The sequence below is a fragment of the Lissotriton helveticus genome, chromosome 3_1 (assembly GCF_964261635.1).
Source record: "Lissotriton helveticus chromosome 3_1, aLisHel1.1, whole genome shotgun sequence".
Taxonomy (NCBI): Eukaryota; Metazoa; Chordata; class Amphibia; order Caudata; family Salamandridae; genus Lissotriton; species Lissotriton helveticus.
The window spans coordinates 381,817,702-381,831,113 of record NC_136061.1 but is presented as its reverse complement, the minus strand read 5'-3'; the positions used below and the strand labels follow the sequence as shown (position 1 = coordinate 381,831,113).

The window sequence follows — 13,412 nt, the reverse complement described above, 5'->3', positions numbered from 1 at the left end:
AGGAAAGATGACTTAACAGACATTTGTACAGTCCACATTCTGTAAAACGAAATATCTGGGCAATAATAAGAGATAATAAATGTTTATTGGTACCAAACTGATCGATACTCATTTTATAGAAAGGCTGAGTATACCCTCTGGGATAGAAACCTGTTATCATGGGTTCATACACAGATCCATGTAGTGTATGCATTCATCCACTGAGCCACTAAACGCAGCATTAGTTATGAGTTATTAGGAAAGGAGATATTTGGGAAAGAAAAGAAGAAAAATGTACTCAAGAGTGGGTAGTTTCAGGGGGAAGTAGAGTGGTAAATGAAAGAAAGAAGCTATGAGTAAACCAGAAAACTGAGTTTAGGGCCTAAGGCTTAGATAGAAGAGTGAGAAGAGGTGGATGAATGAGAAGAGGATGTATTCAATTAAACAGAGGAGTGAAGAAACGGGGAAATAAGGATAGGAGAGGAGGAGAGGAGAGACGGCGGGTTGAGGAGAAACAGAGTAAGGAACTGCACGGCAAAATGAGGAGGAAGGACAGGTATGTCTCATTAGCCAATAAAGAGAAAAGTAATGAAAATTCCCAGAAGACTTTTGCTGTAGTACACTGGAGAGAGGAATGAGGTAAAAGTGGAGCAATGAGTAGTCAAGTGTAGATGACCTAAGGAAAGAAGAGTAGCAGTCAGGAAAGCAAAAATCTAGGACTCGCATCACTTGACATTTAAGAGCTAGTAGAAGAGATAGAGAGAACAGGATAGAAAAAACAAGAAAAGGATGAAAAAGTTTAAAAAGAAAAAAGTTCAGGAGACTATAAGATAAGTCTGATAAGCTACTGATTTTTCCACTTCATGACTTGAAGCCTGTCCTAGTTGTCTCTTCTCCTTCAGTCACTCCTATGCCTCCAATCCTCCCCAAACTCACCACGACACCAGAGGGCAGTCAGCCAGCCTGATCTCCTCACCACTTTCCTCCCCATCCCCAGCCTCCTCCTCAGTGCCATCTAGAAACCTACACTAACTAGTTGTGGCCACCTCCATATCCTATAAGGACTTTCATATCTATCAATACTATGGAAAGACAGTGTTTTACCACATATCGAATTTTATCATCAGCTTGCACCTACATCGACTCCAAATTATTGACTGTCAAGATATTGTTGTAGGCATTGCATGGTTGAGAAAATTCTACTGGTTGATTCTCCTGCAGATTTAGCAGTCTACTCTTGAAATCAGAATATTTTGTGTGACAGCCAACTCTAAATGGACCCTAAATGTCAGTCACTGTTAAAATACAAGCTACAAGTTACGATAATATGGTGGAAATTCCTGGACCTAGAAATTTTCGTACGCGGATTGGTAATTCCCAAGTACAGGATAGCCACGTAATTATTAACAAGGCACATGGAAATGGGGAATAGTCAGAGAAAGGATGTTTCCATGCACAATGCCAGTCATTTTACCATGTTTTTCCTGATGGAAGTGTTAATGGGAAAATGTGTATGGTGTTGATATTTTTCCAAAACCCATAATCCTGATTTGGATAGGAAACCCCTATTTCTGCATGAATTAGGATTACCTCTGCACCAGTTTTGAGTGCCTAGGACCTTTGAAGGTGTGGCTATAGTATTGAGACTAGGGGTAGGCTAGAAACATGTCGACCATTAGGTTATTCAGCACATTAAATCCATGAAACCTAATCTTTTCCCCTGTTTTTTAACCATACCGACTAGGGGTCGGAACAAAGTAGTCGTTATTCACTAGCCAGGTATTTTTAGAACACCATCCTTTCCTTCACTCCTTCCCTGTAGAATCAACAGCTTCTCATAGTCAAAAACTTAGTGCTCCCACGTAGTTCGTCCGGTCGCAGCACGCCCCGTTCTGCAGCGGAACGGGAAGGACCCTATGATGAAGCATGCCTCCAAGGGGTAACCCTGGTGGGTGAGGGTTTAACAGAAAACGTTTTGTTTTCCTTATGAAAGAACAAGAACTTGCCCAAAGTAAGGTTGGTTCCTCTCTTTTTTTCGGTGTATAGTTGTGAGACTTCAAAATACGTCAAGAGGTTTGAAAATCTCTGTACTTCATATTCTCTGCATAAACTTCTAAATTCACATGTTTGGTATTAAGATAACTGGATGGGCACCTGACATTAAGATTTCGCAGTATGTTGATATTATCAACAATTCTGATAAGACTAGTACCAATACTTTTGGATATGTCTCTAAAAGTAGGACTTTTAGATGCCTCTTTTACTCAGACCTCGAGATGTATGTCTCTGTTAGTGATACTTCGGGATGTCTTCCACTTTTAGTGAGACTCTGAGATGTATGTATCTATCAGTGAGACTTTGGGATGTGCATCTCTTGTACTAAAATGCCTGGCACTGCTGAAATCTACAATTTATGATGTGTCTAGCTTGAGTGTTCTGGCTTTGTCTATTACTAGTGTCTTAACGTGCCTCTGTTAATAGGATATAAAGATGCTTGTCTTTGTTAATCAGACTTCAGGATTTGCAGCTCCCTCTAGACCTCTAGATGTTTTGAACCTGGGTTTCAGAGCTAGAGAGACTTTGTGATATGGGTCTATATTAATGCGTCTGCAGTATCTGTATCTCTGGTTTCTCCTATCAGCATGTATCTTCCACTGAGACATTTGGATATGCATCTTATACTAAGACTTTTAGGTGCCTCTAAGTGAGACCCGTGTATGTGTCTCTTCAAGACTTGTGCCTCTGTTAAGTGAGATTTTAAGATGCATGTCTGGTAGTGATACTTTTAGATGCATCTATGTGAGTGAGACTATGAGGTGTGTTTCTGACTTCTTAACTTGATCTGGACCTGTGGGGCTTCAGGATATTCCTCAGGTACCATTGCATTGTTTTTGGTAGGGAACCCCTTGAATGCATTTCTAATGTTGAGCATGTTGAATTCTTGGTATTGATAATTTGGGAAGTGTGTCTCTGGCGCTATAGATTTTGGATGTTGGACCCGGTACTGCTGACTCAGACTCTCTTAGGGTGAAAGATATGGCTGACTGACATATTCAGAGTAGATCACTTTTTCCTAAAATGGACACTCACTGTTTGTTGAGGTTGAAACTGTTGGTGGCCCATCCTGGCATGAACCCTGGATCCCTGGTGAACCAAAGCAGCACCAGTAATACGAAGAGATTGAGGACACTGATCTCAGCGAAGGTCATGGATCCCAATTTGCTGTACTCTCTGCGGATCACTTTATAGGCTTGCATCTTTTTGGCTTTTTCTTCTGGGCTCACTCCACACCCGAAATTCTTTCGGAAACTGCATGACAGAAAGAGGTCGATGGGTGAGAGTGTAGGAAGAGAGTACTTAAAAAAATATTGACCACAAAATGTGCAATCCACTGTGCAGGACTACCTTCCTGGAAGCAGTAAGTCTTTAATAGCATAAAACTATAATACTTGAGCCAAATTGAGTTGGGACTGCCGTTTTTAAATACCGTATATTCTTCTTAGTGGAACAGGCACTCAGCTAGCATCTTTACCAATACCTTAGTCACCTTCATAGCGGTGTAGCTAACAGGAGCTACCCGTGCAGGTTGTCTGTCGAATCACCACCACCCCCCCCCACCTTGCCCCACCCCACCTCTCTTACCTGCATGGGCCGCTCCTGGTGGCCAAGGATGAGTTGTACTCGATTCTCATAAATATGGCCATGCACATGCCCATCACACAGAACTGGGGACTAGGAAATCAACTGCCCTAATATTACAAAGTGTAACACTAGCACTGATCACCAAATGTTGTCTCCAACCTTTAGATTGCGAGCTACTGGTAGTTCCCAGACACATTCAGAGTCTCTCACACCCTCGCGTTCATTTATAAATAAGCACATGGTCATATTTTCCTATCAAAGTTAAGTGAATGCTGTGTTTATTTTATAGTATTATCTTCAGGATGCAGATAGCAAGGCCAGATAATGAGCAATACGCAGGCAGATTAATGACCCATGCTGGGTCGGGGGCACAGTGGTGAACAACTGAATCGCGGAGGAATTTAACTCTTAAATCAAATTCCTTGTCAACTCAATAACAGAGCTGTGAACAAAATGGTGTTTCTGAAATCTTTTTCAAATGGAAGAAAAATAAAAGGATGTTACATTAATGATTAAGTTAAATTTTCATTTGAATTTTCTCCCATTTCAAAGTGTTGCATTTACAAACAGCAGGCCTCTTTCTCCTAATGGCCAGTAGACTCCGCCGTGAGTATAACTAAAAATAGAGCCTTTTTTTTTTTAAAGAGAGAAATTTGAAGTGCAGAAAAATGGCCCGTATTATGAAAATTTTTGAAGAACATTATTTGCACTTTACACGTCTCCCATAAAAAAAAATTTTTTTTTTTTTTTATATATGTAACAGTGGCGAAAGGTATGTCCTGTGACACATGCGCTCAGTCACCCATGACACATGCTCCTGAGGATAATCACCTCCTTCCTCATCATGACACCTTTCCGTATACCCTTCTGTGTGGACATGCACTTTACAAATTCACATGTTATGTTATTTCTCTTAATTATTTCTTCAGGATGATAAAGGTATATTAACTCCAGTTAAAAACAGTTTCTCATCTGGCTTTCGAGCAGACATTCTCTCAATGAGAGCTCACATTTTTTTTTTTATTAAAGGCAGGAGAGTATGAGATGCACGTTATTGCGTAGAAGAGGAAGTTTACATCATGTGCTCTGATGACGTTGCCCAGAGGGATCATGTATGCTTTGATGAGGGTTGGGCTGAGCAATGAACGTTGAGGCACTCAGGAGATGGGTTTGTGGGCTTCCAAGGTGTAAGGCGCCAGACTGACAGCTTGTGTTCTGTCCATTAAGAATGAGCAGATCCTGCATAGATCAAGAGATATTCACTTCTGCATGCCTGGAAATGCTCCAAAGGTAAACAGCACAGGTGTCATCTTTCTCAACAAGGAGAAATCCTCTCCACCGGGTTGACGTATAGCATATGAATACCAAATACTTTGTTGATCACAATAGAACACTCTCTACTTATAGCAGAGAGCATTCTATTGCGACTGACCCTGATGAGGCAGACAACACTTATTATTATTATTATTATTATTAAATGTGATTTGTAACCGCGCAACTTAGCCCAGTGGGCGTCAAGGCGCCTAACTCAATATCTAGCTGAATTCACCAGGTGACAGGAGCTTACTGATAGGCCTTAATGAAACACCAGGTTTTAAGGGCTTTCCTAAAGAGATCAAATGAGGGCTGCGATTTGATCTCCAGAGGAAGTGTGTTCCATAATTGGGGTGCCAAGATGGAAAAAGCCCTAGTCCCCCATCTGGCCTTCCTAGAGCGAGGGACTACCAATTGGTTCAGCTCTAGAGAGCGTAGACATCTGCTCGGGACATACCGGGTGTGCAAAGACCCAAGAGCATCGGTGTGGTCAGCCATGAGGGCCCTGTAAGTAATGCAGAGGAGTTTAAAAGACACTCTGGAGGTAATAGGGAGCCAATGGAGGCTCTTCCTTGCCATGGTAGCGGATGACATCCATGGCAGGGCCAACACAAATCGCGCCGCGGCATTCTGCACAACCTGTAAACGCTGCAGAAGCCCCTTGTTGGCCCCGGCATAAAGTGAGTTGCAATAATCGAGCCTTGAGCCAACAAGAGCAATCACGATCTGCTTGCGTGCCTGGGGGGAGAGATAATGAAGGATTCTTTTAAGGGTCCTAATGACACCCCAACAGGTGGCCACAGTCCTGTTAACCTGAAGCTCCATAGAGAGCGAGGTGTCGAAGATGACGCCAAGATTCCTAGCAGATTTAGTGGGAGTGGGGCAGGTGCCTAAAGATGAGGGCCACCACTCACCCGACCACACGTCCTGGTCCTTGCCAAAGACCAGGACCTCTGTTTTGTCGCCGTTCAACTTTAGGGAGTTGAAAATCATCCACTCAGCAACAAGTTGCATGCAGGACCTAAAGTTGGACGTGGAGATACTCACAGAGTGGGTCAGGGACACCATAATCTGCGTGTCGTCGGCATACGACACCACCTCCATCCCCTGAGATCTTACTAGTCTCGCAAGGGGGGCCATGTAGATGTTGAATAGGGTCGGACTCAATGCCGACCCCTGTGGCACCCCACATTGCAGAGATTTCGCAGGGGAGAGGAAATCACCAAGCATCACACGCTGTTCTCTCTGCTGTAAAAAAGAGTTCAAAAGACTCAGGGCAGACCCTGTTACCCCTGCCTCCCTTAACCGAGATGTCAAAGTAGAGGGAGACAGGGTATCAAATGCCGCTGTGAGGTCCAACAGTACTAGCACGGTGGTTTGGCCCATGTCTACTTTTCGGCGAATGTTGTCTACAACCTTAGTCAGGGCAGACTCCGTGCTATGAAACTTCCTAAAACCATGTTGGGACCCGTCCAGGAACCCAGAAGAGTCGAGGAAGTTGGATAGATGACAGTTCAGATGCGCTTCCAACATCTTGGCAGGGGCCGGCAGAAGAGATATTGGTCTGAAATTCTTCAGGAGACCAGGATCCAGAGTGGGCTTTTTAAGTAGCGGTTTCGCTATGGCTTTCTTCCATGCCATAGGAAAGGTGCCCTGTTCGATGGCTCCATTCATTATTTCCAACAGGGGAGGAAGAATGATGTCCCTACATTCCTTTAGTACTTTCAAAGGAACAGGATCCAGAGGAGAGGCGGATTTCGTTCTATCTAAAAGTAGATTGAGACCGTCCAGGGAAAGCGCTGGGAAGTGAGTATGGATTTGGGTGGGATCACCCGTCCAAGATTCAAGATGCTTAATTCGAGAGGAATCATTGTCATTCAAGATATTCCTCTGGGATTGTAGAGCCAGGTAGATATCATCTATTTTTTTATAGAAGAAATCCGAGATGTTATTACATAGCTCCTGCGAACCTACCACAGGGTCAGGTGTCTGAAGAGAGCAGAGGGAGTCCACGATATTAAAGAGCTCTTTGGATGAAGTAAGAGAACTGGTAAGGTTGGTAAAGTATTCCTGTTTCTCCTTAATAACTCTGCTTTTATATTCTCGCAACAGGCCCCTGTACACCTCCCGTTCTGTCGGATCCCATGATTTGCGCCAGCCTCTCTCCTTCCTTCTACATTTTTGTCTGAGGAGCCTCAGTGTTTCTGTAAACCAAGGGGCTGTGGGTTTCTGTCGTGCCACATATCTGAGTGAGGTAGGGGCTAACTCATCAGCTGCTTTAGTGATAGAGTCGGCGAGTTCCTGAGCCGCCTCATCCACTGCCCTCTGAGATGAAATACTGGTGGTTTGGATAAAGGGGGCCAGAGCCTCGTTGGTGATATTTCTGAGGTTTCTTTTAAAGCATTTATTGGTGGCAACCGAGTTACCCTCGATACGGGGAATGTTTAAGTCCAGAGGTACTGCTAGATGATCTGACCATACCAGTGGCATAGGCGTACCAACTGTTAGTCTCAAATCATTGGAAAACACCCCGTCCAAAGTATGGCCAGCCCTGTGAGTCGGGCAATGTACCATTTGGACGAAGTCACAGGCTTCCAATGCGTTAACCAGAGTGGATGTATCTTTGGCTTCCAGATCATCAAGATGAAAATTTAGGTCGCCAAGAATAGTAAAGTGAGATCTCCCAAAATAAGGCTCCAGGATACTAAATAGCTCAGGGCAGAATTTGGTTCTCGGTCCTGGGGGTCTATATAAAAGAATTCCAGTGAAGGAAATCGAGGAGGAACACACAATACAGAAATATAAGGCCTCAAAGGGATCCGAAGGGACCGATAGAGACTTCACCGTACAGGAGAGTGTGGCCTTAACAAGGATTGCCAATCCACCTCCTCTGCGTCGCACTCTATCCTGCCTATGCAGCACATATCCTTCAGGTATAGCCAAAAGAAGATCATGACCAGAGGACTCAGAGGCCCATGTCTCGGTCACAAAGACCCAGTCTGGATGCCTCATACTTACAAAATCGTAAAAAGCTACATTATGCTTAATAAGGGATCGCGCATTAATCAGGAAGCCCTTTCTGAGTAGAGAGGTCGTCTGACAATGGGGGGGAAGGATCAGGTTTAATAAAAAACTGAGTGGTGGAATTAAAAGAGGTTCTACAAGTAGGGCATACCTGAGCCTGCCGTAGGACTTCAGGAAAAAACCGATGGTGACAGGAGAGCACTGGGGGTCTAAGAGACAAAAGTTCCGATAATAAATATCCCCGGTGCAAGGAGAGAGATCCATAAAGAGCCCCAGGGTCCAGCCCGTCCTCAGCGCGGACGGGCGCAGACGGGCAGAACTCTGGCGTAACTCCCGCGTCATTCAGGCGTCCCCGCTGCGCGTAACCGCTGCGCGTTTGCATGACTCTCTTTTATACACGTCTAGCGTCCTTCTGACGACTAGAGCGTGTAAACTACATAATGGCGCCGAAAAACGGCACCGTCTACTCGCAAGATGGCGCAAGTGCGAGTGAATTACGCCGGGAAGCGGACCCGCCCAACAGCGGTGGTTTTCACCAATTTTAGAGTGCGAGTGGGGGCCAGGCAAATTAAAAGCAAGGAAAAATAAACAAAAATAAAAATAAAACACAAAACCAGGTAAGATTAAAAATTAACAGCAGCTCCGGCCACGAACCGCACAGAGCGCTGGTACGAGTCTGGTGACAGCTATCAAGGGGGAACGAATGGTCTCTATTTACACCTGCACTATTTACCTTGGGAGCTTATAATACTGTGTGGAGGAAGGCAAGCTATGTTTGCCTGAAGCTGTCTGCATCCGTAAATTCAAGCAGACCAGGAAGAAGTGAATATTTTCTGTTCATCTGCTGTATGCCTCCCATGCCTGCTTTCATAGCATCAAGTAGACAATATCAATTTCCTTGACTTATTCAGTCCTGAGGAGGCATTTTAATCATATTGGCCAAAATCATCAACTTTTCTTGGTGGAAGGAGTTACATGGAGTCAGACTTGCTTTAGATTAGAATAGCAATAGAAGGAACTTTAGGGTGTCTGACCCTTCACTCCTTGAGTGGAGGAAGACTACTTTCAGGTTGATTTAGTGTCAGAAAATCCTGGATCAATCAATCAATCAACAATCTTATAAAGCGCAACTACTCACCCGTGAGGGCCTCACGGTGCTGAGTGGGGGTGGGGTGGATCTGCAGTTCAGTCAAAGAGCCAGATCTTGAGGTCCTTCCTGAATTGTGCAGCAATGGTGATTGCCCGAGGTCCCATGTCTGCGTAGAGAGGTAGGAGAAGGATCTGCCTCCAGGTAAGGTCTTGTGGATCTGTGGGATGGCAGCCAGGGCTAGTTAGGCAGAGCACGTATGCCTGGTGGGGGTGTTGAAGGAGAGGCAGTGGTTGAGGCATGCAGGTCCGGCATTGTGGAGGGCTTTGTAGGCTTGTGTGAGGAGCTTGAAGGTGATACTTTTGTTGACAGGTAGCCAGTAAAGGTCTCACAGGTTGCCATAGTCTATCTGCTGCTGACAAATGCATGGCTGACCATTTTCCTGGACTCAGTGGGGTTCCACTTCAAGATCTTACAAAGTAGGTGGAATGTGTGGCAGCAGTAGGATGACAAAGCATTGATTTGATGGTTCATGGAGAGCGAAGAGTCCAGGATGATGCAGAGGTTTTTTGCGTGGTCTGTGGGTGTGTGGAGGTCCCAGCGCTGCGGGACACCAGGAGTCATCCATGGCGGAGGTGGAGGACCCAGGATAAGGACTTTGGTCTGGGAGCCAGTGTGTTGGCGCAGTCTGAGATCCAGCGGTGGAGGTTGCGTGCTGAGGAGTGGGGGCGTCCTTGGAGGTCAATGGTGGGGTCTTGCTGAGAGAGGTGGTGATCTGGTCTTCGGGGACCTTGTTCCAGCTTCTGTGAGGATGTGGGTGGGTGTGGTGGCATAAGGTAGGTTTGGTGAAGGAGAAGTGGACGCAGTGGTGGTCGGTCTGGTGTGGCTCGAAGGAGTGGTTGACAGATGTTGCTGCCGGTGGAGAAGATGGGGTTGATCTTGTGTCAGTTGTTTGAGTCCGATGGTGGTGAGGTTCTCCAGTAGGGATGAGGTGTTGTGGTCTTTGAGGTTGTCCAGGTGGAAATTGAGGTCGCAGAGGAGGATGTAGTCAGTTGAGGCAAGAGCGTGGTGAGCAATGAAGTCAGTTATGGCTTCGCTTAAGGGGGGTGAGGTCTGGGGGTCTGTAGATGAGGGTGCTGGGGAGGGTGGCTTTTGAGTTGGTCTTGATCTGAAAATAGAGATGTTTCATGATGGGTGTGTGTAGGAGAGTAGGATTTGCTTATTGCTCACTTTTTGCTGTGTTTCACTGGTTTATCGACTTTAGTCTGGCTGTGGCCCTGCTAACCAGGACCCCAGCCTAGCTGTTCTATCTCTAAATTGATTGCATGTACATTAGGTACACTCCAGATTGAGCCCCTCTGCAGCTTTCGGAATCCCTTCCTTATAGCTGTTCTATGATATAGGCAAACCATATACTTTTAAGTGCATTATAATCCTTGCGGTTAATGCTAACTTTAGAATGGCTTTATCAAAACATGTCGTGTTTGGTGTCAAACACTTTGGAATACTACCCCCCACCAGTTCTGGCGCTGGGGGTAGCATTCCACTCTTCTAGACGGATGTTCCGATGCCGACCGGCCCAACACCGCAGGAGTGAAGAACGTCCCAATCCTCTACCTTCACCGTGACCCCCAACACCCGCAATCAAAACGGATGGTGGAGAACACGACACCGGGAGAAGGTGGGTAACAAAACAAGGGAACCCAAAGTCTTGGGGAACACAACTCGTCTCCTCTGGCTTCCTGGCAGCTGACAGCTTGACACAGACGAGACCGCTAAAATGAAAGAAGGAGACAAGATTAAACACACCCCTACTACTATTACCAGTGCCAAGTACACACACGAACCACCGACCTCCCTGCTTACCCCAGATAACAAACGGGAGTGGCTTGATACGAAACAGGAATTCTTCCACTGCAATCGTATTGTTTGTTTCTTGCGTAACCCCAGACCAACCACGCCCCCTCGGGGAACACCGAGAATGACTAAGGGGGTGGAATTCACAATTCTTAGGACAAAAAAGGACAGGGGAAAAATAGTATCAAAGGGAATACGAAAGACACCCAAAAAAAACCTGGAATCTAAAAAAGAACACAAAGGTAGCACAAAAACGGCCGTTATTCAGCTCCTTTGTGAAACCACCCAAACACAGCGTATAACAAGATGGTTTGGATACAAAAAAGGGATAATAACGGGACGTTAAAACTCAAAGGAAACGCAGCCGCGAATCCCAGAACGTCACCGAAGATCAAAAACAGGTCCCCAATAAAGGGTTCTGAAATGCCCAAGGGAATAGGAAAACAAGGGAGCAGGGGAAAAAAGGGGATCAAAACCCAGCACTAGAAAAGACCGCTGGAAAGGAGATCGAAGGAAGGGAAACAAGGTAGAACCACAGGAACAGGAAACACACGGCAAGGGACCAATAAAGAAACCAAGCACCTGTTTCCTGTTGCAGCCCCCTTTTAAAGCGAGCTCTAGGGAGCGTCCATAAATTCGCATATGCACTTGGCACTTTTAAGAAAAACCGCTAACGGGGAACTAGACAGAAGGAACCAGGCCCCCTTGAATCCCAACAGTACCCCCTCCCGAAAGCCTCCCTATAGGCCTTGGCTTCCCAGGGTGCAGGCGATGAAACAGACGAACTAACCGGGCAGCATGAACCCTACTTGCCGGAACCCAAGAACGGTCCTCTGGGGGATAACCCTTCCAGTCAATTAGGTAATACAGCCGTCCCTTCATCCGCTTGGAATTCATAACAGTTTTAACCTCATACTCCACGTTATCATCTATTAAAACGGGAGGAGGAGGTGGCAACTCTTGAGAAGTGGTGACATATGGCTTCAACAAAGAGGTGTGAAATACAGGATGAATACCATACTCAGCCGGTTAAGTCAATCTGATCGCAACTGGATTCACCACCTTCTGAACAGGAAAGGGACCTACAAACCAAGGCTGTAATTTTCTTGGTCCTGGCAACTTCAGATTCTTCGTTGATAGCCAAACCCTATCCCGAACTGCATACAGAGGAGCTGGCCGTCTATGCCTATCTGCCTGTTCTTTCATGGCTTTCTTGGACTCAAATAAATGCTGTTGGGCTTTCTTCCAGATTTCAATCAAACCCCTACTCAGGGAATCCACTGCTGGTACCTTCTCAGATGGCTGAATAGGAATGGTCTTGGAATGGAACCCCATTGAACAATAAAACGGTGACATGCCTAAAGCTGAGTGCATGCTATTATTATATGCAAACTCAGCCACAGGAAGGGCTTGTACCCAACTGCCCGTCAGTGACGTTAGCAAACAGAGCAAATACTGCTCCATAGTTTGATTGGTACGTTCTGTTTGCCCGTCGCTTTGTGGATGGTAAGCTGTTGACAAACGTACTTCCATCTTTAATGATCGACACAGGGCAGTCCAAAAATGAGAAACAAACTGTGCCCCTCTATCTGAAACGAAGGCAGTAGGAACCCCATGCAGTCGGATCACTTGGGCCATAAACACATCAGCCAATTCTCTAGCTGTAGGTAACCCTGGCAAGGGAACGAAGTGAGCCATTTTTGTGAATAAATCCACAACAACTAAAATGGCCGTAAACCCTGAATCAAGCGGCAAATCATTCATTGTCACGCTGAGACAACACGCCCCCAACGGCTAGCTGGGACGCATCTGCCTCTACATAAAACGGAAGAGCAGGATCAGGATGCATCAACACAGGAGCAGATGTAAAAAGCCCAATCAATCTTTCCAAAGCCAACTGTGCCGCAGGCGTCCACTCAAACACCACTCCCTTCTTCAACAATGAAGTCATAGGCGAAACAATGTCAGAGAAATGACTGATAAAACGCCTGTAGAAGTTGGCGAAACCAAGTAGCACCTGTATATCCTTAACACATGCGGGTATGGGCCAGTTAACTATAGCTTCGATCTTCCGGGGATCCATCTTTATACCATCCGCAGATATCAGGAATCCCAAAAACTCAACATGTGTCGCACCGAAAAGGCATTTATCCAGCTTGACAAATAAACGGTGTTCCAACAACTTAGACACAACCTGCGAAACATGAGCATCATGTTCCTCAAAGGACGGGGAAAAAAACAAAATATCATCAATGTAAACAATCACACTGACATCCAAAAACTCACGCAAAACCTCATTTATAAAAAACTGAAAAGCGGCAGGGGCGTTACACAAACCAAAAGGCATAACACAATATTCAAACAAACCAAACTTAGTACAGAACGCCGTTTTCCATTCGTCGCCCTCGCGGACGCGAACGAGATGGCAAGCTTTGTGAACACCTTGGCATGTCGCAGCTTGTCTAACAACACCGGTATAAGAGGTAATGGGTACTTGTTCTTTATTGTG

At 45.5% G+C, this 13,412-nt stretch overlaps 1 protein-coding gene across 1 annotated transcript in view; it reads right to left on the bottom strand.

Moving 5' to 3' along the window:
• LOC144824555 (Na(+)/citrate cotransporter-like) overlaps positions 1-13,412 on the bottom strand; it is a 740,241-nt gene that overhangs the window by 536,292 nt on the left and 190,537 nt on the right. The window contains exon 3 of the mRNA XM_078683616.1: positions 3,070-3,288. Within this exon, the coding sequence (XP_078539742.1) occupies positions 3,070-3,288 (219 nt within the window). The remainder of the gene's footprint in view (positions 1-3,069; positions 3,289-13,412) is intronic.